The sequence below is a fragment of the Pieris rapae genome, chromosome 24 (assembly GCF_905147795.1).
Source record: "Pieris rapae chromosome 24, ilPieRapa1.1, whole genome shotgun sequence".
NCBI classification, from domain to species: domain Eukaryota; kingdom Metazoa; phylum Arthropoda; class Insecta; order Lepidoptera; family Pieridae; genus Pieris; species Pieris rapae.
This window is the reverse complement of record NC_059532.1, coordinates 4,841,267-4,856,117: the sequence shown is the minus strand read 5'-3', so window position 1 is coordinate 4,856,117 and position 14,851 is coordinate 4,841,267. Positions and strand designations below refer to the sequence as shown.

General features: G+C 33.9%; 1 protein-coding gene across 1 annotated transcript; it reads right to left on the bottom strand.

Annotated features, from left to right (window-relative positions):
- Positions 1 to 562: 562 nt before the first annotated feature.
- Positions 563 to 13,663, bottom strand: LOC123690349 (homeobox protein vent1). Its single transcript, XM_045633705.1, has 4 exons — positions 13,267 to 13,663; positions 4,292 to 4,370; positions 2,622 to 2,763; positions 563 to 804 (listed from the first exon to the last, which is right to left on the bottom strand). Exons 1-4 carry the CDS (start codon positions 13,640 to 13,642, stop codon positions 688 to 690), a joined length of 714 nt encoding a protein of 237 aa, XP_045489661.1. The 5' UTR covers positions 13,643 to 13,663; the 3' UTR covers positions 563 to 687.
- Positions 13,664 to 14,851: the final 1,188 nt, after the last annotated feature.

The window sequence follows — 14,851 nt, the reverse complement described above, 5'->3', positions numbered from 1 at the left end:
TTATTTACAAAGATATACGTAATGTTATTGGTAAAATATAGTTAGTATACTAAAAATCAAAGGTTGGATATTTCACTGACATTATAGCTTATTTTTATATTGGCTTAAGACGTATTGCGAACTAGGCCATTGTCTTCCTTTAATAACAATAATTATTGCTAAAACTGGTGTCATGCAATAATCTAAAAAAATTATATATTTGTAGTCAGGTGACCTTTATTTAAACTAAGGATTAATTTGTTAAATGGCGACTGTGATTTACGTAATCATGAAATATTTTGAAGAAAGTCGAAAACTAAATTTGTATGAATTTTAATTCATAAAAACATTCAGTAAAATTCATAGACTAGTAACATAATTCCTTTGGCCGGAAAATGTATATGTACTGTCATTTGTCAGGGTGTCAAATGCATTTTTGAGATAACTAAATAGTATTAAATATTTAATACATAACGCAAATAAAAACACAAATTAAGCTAAATTAGGTATAACTATTTAATAGGTAACATAATGATAAACTTAATATTTATTTGAAGAAATTATTAAAGTTATAAATGCACAAAGTCGTTAGTTTTCGAAAAAATCTTTTCTGAAATAATTAGGTGTAAAAATCCTATGATGATGCTACGAAAATCGGATTCACACTGGCGGCATTTTACTCTATGTCTATGGAAACCTTACTATAGTCTACATGACGTCATCGCCCTCGGGTCTGTGCCTCTGGAGCACGGCTAGCCTCTGCTGCGTCACTTCGAGATGGTGTTTCCTCCACTTTATACGTCGATTTTGAAACCAAACCTTAACCTGGAAGTATATTTATTGAATATAAATATATAGGACCTGGATGACCGAGCTTTGCTCGGTATTTTTTTTTTTTTTATAAATCTGTGTTTTTTGTAAATTATATTTATGTACGAATTACATACTAATAAAATGATGAAATATGAATAATATTTTTCGACCTTACGGCAGAAAAATAAAAAAATTTAACTGTTTTATTTAAAGAAAAAAATCATGAGTGTGATAGAACACGAATAAAATGAAATTTTCTAGAAATGATTCCTAGCTAGATCCATTTATCGCCCCTGAAACCCCCCGTATACTAAATTTCATTAAAATCGTTGGAGCCAGTATACAAGAATTGCTCGTTTAAAGATATAAGATAATAAAAAGTTTTTTATTTTATATACCTTAGGAGTGATGATGCAGCGCTAAACGTGTGACATAAGGCACACTAGCAATATAATACAGACACTAACAGAAAAAATATAACACTGAAAAGAGCAAGTACATTAAACATGGATGACATTACAAATAGGAACAAAAAATTAAGAGAAATAATAATGACAATTGTCTCATGTCATCCTTGAAATGGGCATATATAAAAAAGTAAATGAAATATAAGAAAACCTATTTTTTTGCTTTATTATATTAACGCACTTGCATGCATTCTGGTATTTTGAAAAGAAAAGCAAAAAATATCTTGGATTATACATTGACAATAATTTAACATGGACAACGCACATAAATCATTTAATAACTAAATTATCTTCTCTAAGATTCCCTTAGAGACATAGTTCGAAGCCTGCCTCCGAAATTCCATTTCCATATTTATAATTCATTGGGAAAATCACACCTTTATCTTATTGAGATTTGGGAAGCTGCGACTAAAACATATCACATTGAAATTTAAATTTAAATTCTACACAAAAAATCTACAGAGAAACAAAACTCATGAATATAAAGTAATTATTTCAATGCAATACCAGCTTAATAATCTACAAAATTTTAAATAACTAACATTACTTTCAGTAAAATAAATCAAATTCAAAAGCGCAGTTCACGACGCCCTCATAATCTTATTCTACCTAAGTATAGAACACATTACGGCAAAAAAAAACATTTAGCATTGGGGGAGTGCTGCGGTATAGACTCCCACAAAATATAAAAAGACCATGACTTGAATGATCCCCGTTATCTACGGAAATGAAACTCCACACAAGTTCTACTTCGCTAATTCAACGTGATAAATTGTATCTTTAGCATATAAGTTCTCTTGTGACTATTGTCTATCGAGAATTAATGTCTTTAAACCTAATTTGAGTATCCATGGGCGTCGGTGTCACTTAATATAACATAAAATAAATGAGCTCGTTTGCCTCTTGTAACATAAAAAAAGAATGTGTGTACTTATGTACACGCGTTAGAAGTTATACTTCTTTGGCATAGGAAAAAAATATTTTTTAGATAATAATGTAATTACAAATATTATAATTACATTATTATCTAAAATAATTACAAAACAGAGTATTTAAATCAGTTTCATCACTAATATTCAATACATAGATATACTAATAAATTATTAGTAAATCACCGTTCTATATAAAATTTAAAAATAACCAAAATAATATTTATTTATTCACACTGTTTAATTGTACTGTTACGAAACATGTGTTCTAAATATAAAAATACTAGAATATACAACTTGAACATAGTTATCGATTTTCATGCCACCTAGACCTAACTTTACGCTGTCGAATTTAGGGGTCGGTGTGCGCGCATCGTAAAAATTCACTCATCATTTTTCTCCATCGCGCCAAAAGAAAATATTATCAAGTTACCTGTGCTTCAGTGAGTTGCAGAGCATGAGCAAGATACAGCCGTTCAGGCCCCACCATATATTGCTGTCGTTCAAACTCCGCTTCCAGGCGTTCCAACTGCTCTGGAGTGAAGATCGTACGAATACGCTTGCTTCTGCCAGATCTGTAATTTATGATGACTGATGAATTTGGACGTGCGTGGACGGATTTAGTCAAAGAATGTGTGATGATATTCAGCAATTAGGACCTTTAGAGATAGTTTTTTAATAAAAAAAAAATCTAATGCTTATCAATTATTCCTATTTTAACCTGCAATTTTATTTTATTTACTTCACACCATATTGCACAAGACTTTATTGCCGATATTGCTAACTTTCACTAATATTATTATTATCATTTCCTACTGAGTGTTAATATATTCTTTTTTTTGCGACTGAGGCGCAAACTAGCTGATGTGGTCTCTGGCAGAATGACCAGCGCTGTGGAACACTCTGCTCCTCAGCATAATGCTGAGTCAGGGCCATTTACAGCCACAGCACACACGCAATACATGCTTGAGACAGACCGAATTGAAAAAGGAAAAAAAGAAATATACCTCTCATTATATCTTTTATTTAATGTTTTCTCTTTGATTACTGCTATGTTGTGTCTTTATATGTGTGTGTTTTGTTTGTAATAAATAATATGTCTATGTCAAAATGAGATTGACAGGATACAAAAGATACACAGCGTTTCTTAAGGCACTTTCTGACGCGCACCACCTCTTTGTGGTACCAGCTGCCAGTAGAGGCATTTCCTAACCGATACGACTTAGGGGGCTTCAAGAAAAGAGTCCCTGAAACACCAGCAACACACCCGCTACACCTCGGCGTTGCAGGTGTACATGGGTGGTGATTATCGGTGTATTCGATTCCCGGTGGATTTTAATTGTGCTCATTTCACATTCGCTCGAACGATAAAGAAAAATATTCTGAGGATTGGTCGACGGCGAGTGTCAGGAGGCTGATCACCTATTAGCCTATTAGATTTAACAATGATGTTCATGAAACAGATACAGCAAACTGAGGCCCGGAATTAAATATATTATACTAGCGGACCCGACAGACGTTGTCCTGTCTACACGTCTTTAATTTGAAAATTTCTAACTTTTTTTAATAAGCTAAAACATTCTGGACCATTTTGATGAAAATTATTATTCAAATGTTATGACAAAATCGATCCAGCACATGGTCTACAATAACACAATGATAACAAAACTTTTTTTTTAATTTGAACGCAGCGCTAACTGTCGGGACAGACTAAAATTAAAATTCGAATATTATTTAAAATTTGACACTGCGATGGTAGCGCCGTCTGTCGGATCCAATGTAAAACATTCCAAAATCAACAACAACTAATAAATTGAAAATTAATTAAAAAAACATTGTCCAGCAGACAAAATTGTGAATCTAAACCATTCTCAGATCCCCTTGAACACACACAAAAAATTTCGTCAAAATCGGTCCAGTCGTTTAGGAGGAGTTCAGTCACATACACACGCACACAAGAAATATATATATTAAGATATAAAGATTACTAGCTGCCCCCGCGAACTTCGTTTCTCCTTCGTTTCACAAAATAAATTTAATCTAGTAATCATGATATTGAATTGTAGCTTATATGACACACATGACACAGATGTCTATACTTACCCATTGGAGCAAGATATGGAGTGTGTTCGGGATCCCTTTACCTGGGTCACCTGCGGCCTTAGCTCCACCCTGGAATTTTCTGAAACATAAAATTTACACAATATACTTCATATGTTTTTTTTTAAATTATGATTTATTTATAAAAACTAAAACGACGGGCACTCCGGAAGTTCCGGCAGAAGTGAAAACTTGAATATTAACATGATGCAATTTTGATACTTTGGAATGGGAATAATTTTAATTAAATTATTCCCATTCCAAAGTATCAAAATTACAAAATATAATTATCAGAATTAGGGCCTGTTTCACAATGTCCGGATAAGTTCCAAATAAGCTATTTGTTACTTATTGGTATGATAAATAGTATTTTTGCGTTTCACGACTGTCAGATAGCGCTATACGTCATGAAATTCGAAGTATCTTATTTGGAACTTTTATCTTTCGAATAATTTATGTGTTGCATAGCTATTTGGCACTTTATCCATACATTGTGAAACAGACCCTTAAAGTATGTATTTATATGGTAGAATACAAACATGACAATTTATGTTACATTAAATACGCCGCGCCGGCTAAACTCTCCATCCGTCTTACGAATTTCCGAGCAGGTGACATGTCCTGACGCGAGTTTAACATTTTTTAACCATTCCAAAAAAGTGTACAACACCGCTAAAGAAGTTTTCACTTCAAAAAGTGTGTACGTACAAAGTACACTTGAAGTGAAACTTCTTTGTAAATTAATTATTACTATGGTAAAAGCCCCAATAGATAATCATGTACCAATATATGATTACTCCATGTATTTGTATATCGACTTATGAATCATTTATTTACATACAATTCAAAACAAATAACATAATACATAAAAATATATCTAATAACTAACCTTAAAATTTAATTATTAAAAAATATTATTAAAAGGAGTCCCTTTAGGCAAGGTTCCGAAGATACTGGCAGCATTCGCCCTTTGAATAGCTAGACTAATTCTTTGTGCGAGGTAGCTGCCAGCTCTTCGTTCTCCTGTGATGTCGACTAACCTTTTTGATAAATCCCTAAAAAGCCTTAACGCGCTAGGACCCCACGGACCAAGGTTCTCGACACCGAATGGGACAAAATCATATTCAGAGCCTAGACCCCTGTATTTGCAGACTTTAGCTTTTTGTATATCTATATTCACACTGTTTACAACTGTAAACGTGCTAATGATTATATAAATAAAGACAGCGGTAGAATTGCCATATAAAGTTTTAATATGTAACTACTAAACGAATACATCAATCCCTAACTATCTATCTCTCTCAATCTTTCGCTAAAAGACAAAACACTGCACAGATGTGCCACTCTTTCCTCCCGATCTCGTAGAGGCCGCCCTGGGGCACGTCCGGGCACTCTCGGACAAGCTGTACCGGGCCGACGGTAGAGAGGTGATGCCGAGAGCTCGAGAATCGAACCGATCTCTCTCGGCTCCGACCTGGTCGTCACGAATCCTCTCTCTGCGAGCAGATCGAGCTGTAGGAGAGCGAGTAGCAGGGCACGGCGCTGCTACTACCGCTACACGAAGATTCGTCACGCTAATATTATTATGATTGCGTTTCATCCGTAAAAAACATACCCTGATGCGCCTAAAGAAGTTTCACCTCAAAAGAAAACTAAAACTAAATAGCAACTTAAGCCTTACACAACATGGAAAAAGTTGTAAGATGCACTGTGAAATATGAGCGGTGCGCCATCATTACGAAATGCTGAAGTCTAAAAGTATTTGGGAATTGCCACTGTCGAGGAAGACATTACAATCAACCGAGCATTACAAAGAGGAGACTCTCCAAATTCTCTACCACGTTTCCGCTTTCCGTGCGGGTTGTGAGTCCTCAAGGCTCACGAATTGCCAGCCTTTCAAGAATTGCTACTGTTAGAGTTTCTAAAATTGTATAATGAATACGCTGCTACTTTTACCATAATTAATATGTTTATTTATGGTTGGTTTATATCGAAGTAGTTGATATATACTTATTGCATTTAATAATTAGAATATAAATAACACTTCTATTGTATGCCTTACATTTGTGTTCCTTAAATTAAATTATTATTCTTAAATTTAAACGCTAGCCAATCGTTGTAACGGATCACAGACCATGATACTTTTTACTTTGTACAACAATATCCGGTGGGTTTTACAATAAATACAAGTTTGTTATAATTCAGGCTTAAAAAAAATAGAAGATTTGTATAATTATTATCTTAAATTATTAGTACTTAAAATAGATACAATGTCAATGGAACTATTATGTACAAAATCACATTAAATATGTGATTTTGTACATAATAGTTCCATTGACAAGACCCACGGTCGATAGTTTTCTCTCGAGTAGTGTGGCGGGAAATATCGGGCGTTGATTGGTTAAGAGAGAAAACAACGAAGCGAAGTGAGGAGTTTAAAGAATCGGCGGGGCATTCTGTGTTTCGGGAGCTATTAGAGATGGCCATAAAACTTGTAAATTATATACCAGTGTGGAAATATGAAGTATTTATCAATTCTACTGTTCTCTTCTTTAAAAACGTTATGCCTGGGAGAGGTCTAACATTACGCTCTTTTCTTAAAGGACCCTAAGTGAAATTAGTGGATTTACTTTCGTTAGCAACTGGCACCACATATTGTTGGTGTACGGAAACATTTAATATTCAGCAAACCAAAGACAATTCTTTCTTTGGCTATCAAACTAATGAATCACCTTCACAGAAGTTATATACATAATTAACTGTTCTTATAATTATAATGCCTATTTTTATATGACAATGAAGCCTAACGTTTAAATCGTTGTATTTTTTAGATAAGAATTATACAAATATTGGTGTCTAACTAACTCTGCGCTGTCATTTTTCTAAATGTAAGATTTAATAACTAGTCTTGTTATTCAATAAATCAAATAAATAAAATATAAGATGAAATTTGCATGCCTATTCATATGTGGCGGATTTTTGTAATTTATGTAAGTAATTGTAAGACTATTCTAGCAAATAAACGATTTAACTTTGACTTTTGACTGATTTTGCGGCTTTTTAAAATTAATTCTGAATGTAAATAAATGATTTATTATTATTATACCAAGTACGATTATATCAGTCACAGCTACGCTACTAAAGTACTTGTGAAGTGACATTCATGGGGTAAATATATTAAAAAGGGTCCAAGATCCGGGACTAATACGATTGTGCGTTTAATTATTTGCAACGCTAAGCGTCTAAACGTTTAACAATGTCCCAATAAATCTAAAATTCAACATAGTGAATGGTAGCGATCCACATGAAAATTGTATTGTATTGCCACAGCCGTCTAGAAGAGTTGATTTGTATTAAGGTACCTATTTCTTGTACTAAATGAGACATGAAAACTAGACGTTCGTTAGCCAAATTTTCTGTCATCAGTTTTAATTTCATTGATATATTATCTTCTTCATAACATTTGATGTAATATAATTATTTCCTAATGAAGTATAAAATAAATAAATTCAACCTTTTTAGGTCTGGGCCTCAGGTTTCTAAATCATGTAATAGGCAAGCCGGTTTCCTCACGATGTTTCCTTCAGCGTTCGATCGAATGTTAAATGCGCACACAGAAAGTTCATGGTTGTACAGCCGGGGATCAATCCCACCACCACAGGATGCGAGTCTGAGGCTGTGGGCCTTTAGGCCAACACAACATTATTGTAGCATAAATCCAACAATATATAGAAAGGCAATGGTTACTAAAGTTTTTGAACATCAAGCAGTGTTGCCAAACATCTACTATTACCATTAGTTTATTAATTATCTTTACAGGAGGCAGACGGGCAGGAGGCTAACCTGATGCTAAATTACGCTCTTTTCTTGAAAGCTTTATTTCGGTTCCAAGGCTTTATAAAATATCATCACGGTAAATTTCTAGTTATCTATTGGCCCGGGTATATCCAACTAGCAATCTTGGAAGATCTTCCAAGTAACCCCGATTAGCCAGGAGATTGATTGGAACCTGCAAGGGCAGAGGAAGAGTGGTCTTCCCAACCTGGCGTCGTAGAGTTGCAGATGAGGGAAACAGAGCCGGAAAGGCTTGGAGCCAGGTGAAGTACGAGCCTCAATACCGAACGCTATAGAGACTGACTATTGACGCCCTCTGCTCCATCTAGGGGGATATTAAGTAAGCAGGTATAAAATAGACATCCTCTTTCATTGAGAGAAGGATAGCAGAGACCACTCCATGATAATATCAAGTCAAAGCTTGAATATGAGCAAGCCAAATAGCACACGACCGTCTCAAATAGGTATCTTTGGAGGCTTCAATCGAAAAGTCCTTGCCGAAAAGGAGAAATAAAGAGAATTATCAGAAGTATCAACTAGATTAATTCATAATCCTATTATTTTCATAGAATCGATCGAATGTAATTTTCATCAGATGGACCTCTCCCGAGGAAGAGCAAACCTTCCTTTCTCCATAGAATAGTTTGTAAGCTATGTTTAAGAAGAATATCAGATTATGTAAGTAAATCTCGCTATTCGAGAGTTACCACTATTATAGTAATACGCTATGATGGGTATGGGAAATGTATGGTTTAGGATACTTCCTAACGCTGCGTTGAAATATCCATTCGTCCATTAAACGAGAAAGCAGAACATTTACTTCTTAAATGATAAGGTTTTATTGCTGTAATTAGTCATTTGTGCTTATGTAAAAAACAACGATTCCAAGGTGACGAACTTTAGTATAGTTAATTAGTATTCATGAAAAGAGAAGGCGAGAACTCAATTCTCTTCTTATCATTGATTATTTATAGATATTTATAATATGTATCTCAATCCGAGGTGCAACCCAGCTGTGCACCAATGGGCTTTGACAGGTGAAGGAAAACATTATGAGGAATGCCTTAGACCAAAAAGCCGACGGCATGTGTCAGTCATTGTGACTATGACTCAACACAAATGATCACGAAACTGATACAGAAATCTGAGCTTTAAGCTTAAGCTTTTAATTATGTAGTAAAACAATATCATGTAAAGAAGTAATGACGACGAAAATCAGAACTTAGAAGCTCTTCAAACTAGATTATTATTTAATAATACGTGGGTAACACTGAAAATGTTTAGAACTGGCCAGTTAGAAACATTACTAATGAAAACTTTTTTTTTAATTTCAATTTAAGAACTCTTTGGTAACCTAATGAATTGGCGGCAAATCTTAAACTCTTATTACACGTGAAAATTAACCTAACACGAGAAAAATTTCGGTAAATGATTTATTATTACTTTCTTTGTGGGCTTATTCAACAATATAGCTATGATAGGCTGTGATTAGCACTTCTTTATGAAGCCCATATCTTGTTCCAGTATTTACAATTGATTTAACAATATAAGCGTGGACGTAGCGATTTCAATGATGATCCGCGTAAGGGATGTCCTTTAAAAGCGACTACTGAAGATAAAATCAGTGTTATGCGATGCATGATAGAGGAAGTTAAGAAAGAAACCTATCAGCAGATGCGGCCAGGGCATTGATATGAGTCAAGTTCAAAAAATGTTACTCGAACATTTAGGCGCCAGGAAGCGTTGTACCAGATGGATTCCCCATACTTTAACCGACCAGACACGTCTTCGCATGGACTGGTGTCGCCAAATGTTAGATAAGTTCAATAACGGTAACTCAATTGCTGTATTTCACATCGTCACAGGTGATGAAAGCTGGATATATTGCTACAAACCCGAAATCATAAGAAACAGTGGCTCGCAAGAAGCTCAGTGGGTGTTTGATGTCGAGGATCGGCCAACTAAGGTAAACAAAGGAGGAAGTCAAGAATAAAAGATGATTGCTTGATTCTCTGGTCGGTAAAATCATTTCGCGACAGTTGTGCTAGAAGATGGAAGGACAGTAACTGCAGACTGGTTTCTCAATCGCTGTTTGCCTGTGTTTGATAAATTCGACAACAGCGTCCTCGAAGCAGTATCCTCTTTCACCACGACAATATTTCAGCGTGCTCCGAAAAACAGACTGTTGAATATAAGACTATGACAGATGTCGAGATAATGAGTCATCCGCCATACAGCCCTGACCTGGCACCTTTCATGCATTCCCAAGAACTAAAGATAAAATTCACTTTACGAGCCCTGAAGATGCGGTGAAAGCGTACGGAAAGACCATATAAGAGACTCCTAAGGATGGACCCTCTGCTTTTATCAGTGGTTCCATCGAATGCGACGATGTGTAGAGAGGAACGGAGATTACTTCGAAAAGCAATAAAAGTATTGGCAATTTTCTACATTAAGCCGTTTTTCATTTTCTAACCATTTCAGTGTTACCTAGGTATAATCATTTATTATAAATCGACTTACAGAGCGAAATTTAAAAAAAACAGTATCCAAATTTGTATCATTTTGAAATGTTTTAGATAAATGTAGTTTACATATTTATTAAAGTTTATCTCATATCAACTACTAGTTCTACTACAAAATACTGCATCAAAAGTAATATTTTCTAAAATGTATAACAATTATTGTGAACATAAATAATATAAAAATACAATAAAAATTCTAGCAAAACAGCGGATTAAGTATGTAATATATTATATATGTAAGTATGTAAATGTAAATTCACAATGCTTTTTTAACAAAATAAACGAAAATATATTTATTCATATAGGTAAACAAGTACACTTATGAACGTCAAAAAAAAATACATTAATTGTGAATTTACATTTACTGCCAGTTGTAAAATCAAGGGCGTAGAACGGAAGAGAAGAGCTGGCAATAAACTCTCCGCCATTCTTTTTAATCGCCAAGTTTTTCTTTTACACAACGTTTGTAAGAGCTGCAACCATTACAACATGTTCCATATGACATCTTGAGTAATAAAGAATAATAAAATAAATTAAAAACAAAGATTTGTCCTCTATCAGCAGGAAGCATGTAAAATTAGAATCATTTAATGTATATTTATTTATATTTTTGACGTTCATAAGTGTGCATTATGTTACCTAAATGAATAAATGTAAAAAAAGTAAAAAAATTTAAAAAAATGTAAAAAAATTTTGAAAAGTGTCGGATAGATTATAGTAGCAAATTCTAAAATACTACGGAGTACTTTGAACGTTTGATAAGGATGAAGAGGAATACAAAACTTGGCATTTTAATAGCCTTGCTGGCAGCTGTTTGATCAGCTCACTACCGAATATATCAGGCTCTGGATAAGTAGTGTTTATACCGTTAAAATCTCGAAGAATTCATATGAGAGGAGCCTGAATTTCTAGGTGTGTTTATTCATACGGAATTTGGTAAATTCTGCTGGATTTGAACCTTGGGAATGAGTTACGACGGGACGACGTTAGGGACGACGATGTTAATCTGTTCTATATTTGACTATCTATTGTTAATTTATTGAAACAAGTGGAGCAAAAATTTGTTACATGAAATTAAAACTTAATTTTCTATTTATTAAAAACAAATAACATAATTCATAAAAATATACCTGATAACTATCTATTTGTATATGATGTTAAAAAGATTAAGTGCTCTTTTCTCGGATCCGAGTGGAGCACGGCCCGTACAAAATCATTGCGATCCCTTGCTCTCGGATCCAAATATTCGGCACCCGACGTGCTATATACCACTCGGATAGGTAATCTTAATATATATATTTCTTGTGTGCGTGTGTATGTGACTGAACTCCTCCTAAACGACTGGACCGATTTAGACGAAATATTTTGTGTGTGTTCAAGGGGATCTGGGAATGGTTTAGATTCACAATTTTGTCTGCTGGACAATTTTTTTTAATTAATTTTTAATTTATTAGTTGTTGTTGATTTTGGATTGTTTTACATTGGATCCGACAGACGGCGCTACCAGCGCAGTGTCAAATTTTAAATAATATTCGAATTTTAATTTTAGTCTGTCCCGAAATTGAAAAAAAGTTTTGTTATCATTGTGTTATATCGTGTGTGACCATGTGCTGGATCGTTAGATATTGTCATAACATCTGAATAATAATTTTCATCAAAATGGCTTATTAAAAATTGAAATTTTGAAATTAAAGACGTGTAGACAGGACAACGTCTGTCGGATCCGCTAGTAATATATATATTTTCAAACATTCATATATACTTCATTTAAAGTCGCCATAAGTTCTGGTTTAAGCATTAAATGTGTTAAAAAGACTAGCCGAGACATGATTCTGTTTAGAATATTTAATTAAATATAGGTACAATTATGTATCTTAATAATTACTCAATAGTCGTAACAGCCGACGACGTTGTGATTAAGAATCTAATACAATTCCGCCTGGGCCTTTGATTTTGGTCAATAAACCCTAAATGTTATTCTAAATGATATCGTCGTAAACCGTTTTTAATACAAAAGAATAAAGAAACACTAGCAAATGATCTTATCGAAAAAACAATCATTATCATAGTTTTCCGCCGGACAATCAATATTTTAAGCATTGACTATATTTAAATTATATTAGTAGTAAGGTTAAATGTATATAAAATATGTAAAGTATCTGAATAAAGGCTATTATTATTATTATTAGTAGTAGTAAGGTTTATAGTGCTAAATCACTTGCATCATGAGCAAACCATACATACACACCATCATACAACACAGCCGAATTAGGTATTACTTAATTAAATATTAAATAATTTTTATGGATTTTTTTGTATTATGTATTCCAACTTTATTATAGCTCTAATAAAATTGTTTTTGGTATAAACAATTTATGTTAACTGAAGGATTACGAAGTGAAGAAATAAATAAAGAAAAACATTGTGTTAGTTTAATCAATAGATGTGTGTAATCACAGGAAAAAATCTCTCTATTTAGGTATATTTAATTGATTTATCTGATTTTATTCAATGTTTTAAGTTTCTTAAATCACTTTAAAAATGATGTTTTCCCGTCGCGTATTAGTCATTATTGTGTTACTAGATTAAACGTTTTTAAATATCTGTTGTAATAAATACCTTGCCGCAGCGCCGGTACACCGATCCTACAGAATCCATCGTTGATCCTCTGCACATCATGCCCCGAATACAAATAGTTCTCCAGTTGCTTCTGATTCTGTTGAAGCCTCTCCTGCACACTTAAATTCATCACATCCTCGGACTTCGTGAGGCCCAATATCGCAGCGATGGTGAACGATTTCCCACCTAAATTTCCATTCTTCCCGCTCAAATCCACACCGAACGAGTCTTCCTCCTCCAGGGAGACAGATGTGGACCGATCGTTTTCATATTTGTCCTCGTTCTCGTACGTAATCCGATCTAAATTCTGCTGATAAAGCAGATCACTTAGATTTTGAAAACGACTCTCCATTTTACACACATAATAACAGACCATTAAATAATTATATTGACAGTGCAAAGGTGGTTGTGGTTATGACGATTTTAAATTAAATGAAGGCGGGGCGGTGGAGGAAAAATGACAGGGATCTCAATTGAGGGCTGTTTGAGGGTGGAGGGCCCCGTGATTGGCCGAGGGCGCGCCTGCGCCAAGAGGCGGGGTCAGATTTGGTGGGAGGCTCTGTGATTTGCGGTCGGGAATCTTTGATTGAGGCAGGGACGGATTGAGTGTAACTCAAACGTATAATAATGACAACTAAAATATTATTCAAATTCTAAAAAACATAATATAATTACATTCACATGTAATGTCGTAAACCCACACACTAAGGTTTTATATTTTTGTCATATTGTTACAATTAAATAAATCCGTCAGATACGTAAACTTTATTAAAATTAAAGAATAAAGAAACTCTTGTGATCAAGTGGTTATTTTAATACATGTCTTAAAATTATAGATTACATTTTAGAAGATGTCTTAACCTATTACGCGTATTTTGAATCAGTTAAAACTTCATTTGTTTATATAGAACCGTTTGTTATGAGTAGTTATTACTTTCGCCTTGAAACATTGTTACCAGTGTTATTCCAAAGTTAAGTGCATATTAAAATTATATACTAATACTACTTATATTGTATACATATGCATACGAAGCGAGTTCAAGTTTGGTTGCCGCAGAGATCTCAAAAAAAACTAACTAAAAACTATTTAATTAAAACAAGTCATATTAAGTGTGGCAGTGTGGTAAAATTATTTATATTTAACAATTTTGAGTAACTCATGCTAAAATTCTTTCTTTCTCTGTTTGGTGTATGCTTTTTTTGAAGTAATACCTACTTGTTTTGGCGCGTTAGGGAAAAAATATGAGAGTACATTTTTACGGTTCGCGCGCACAAAAATCCGACACTCTGAAGTTAGATAGTTACCTTTTAGTTTTTTCTATTGTTTTTTCTACAAACGTAGTTTATGCCGAAATCTTATTTCGTTTATCTTGTTAAACCAATGAAGTATTCTAACGCGTGTAATAAGTACATATAGGTTGTTTTTATTTTCATGCACATATTGTTTAGAAATAAGTACTATTGTTAGTATTTATTTTAAGCTAAAATATTAGTCATTTGAAATGGACGCCTCTTGGGTAAAGTCCTCCTTCACTCCTTTCCAAAGGCTCTATCTTTGCTAATAGTCAGTCAAATAACAGATATA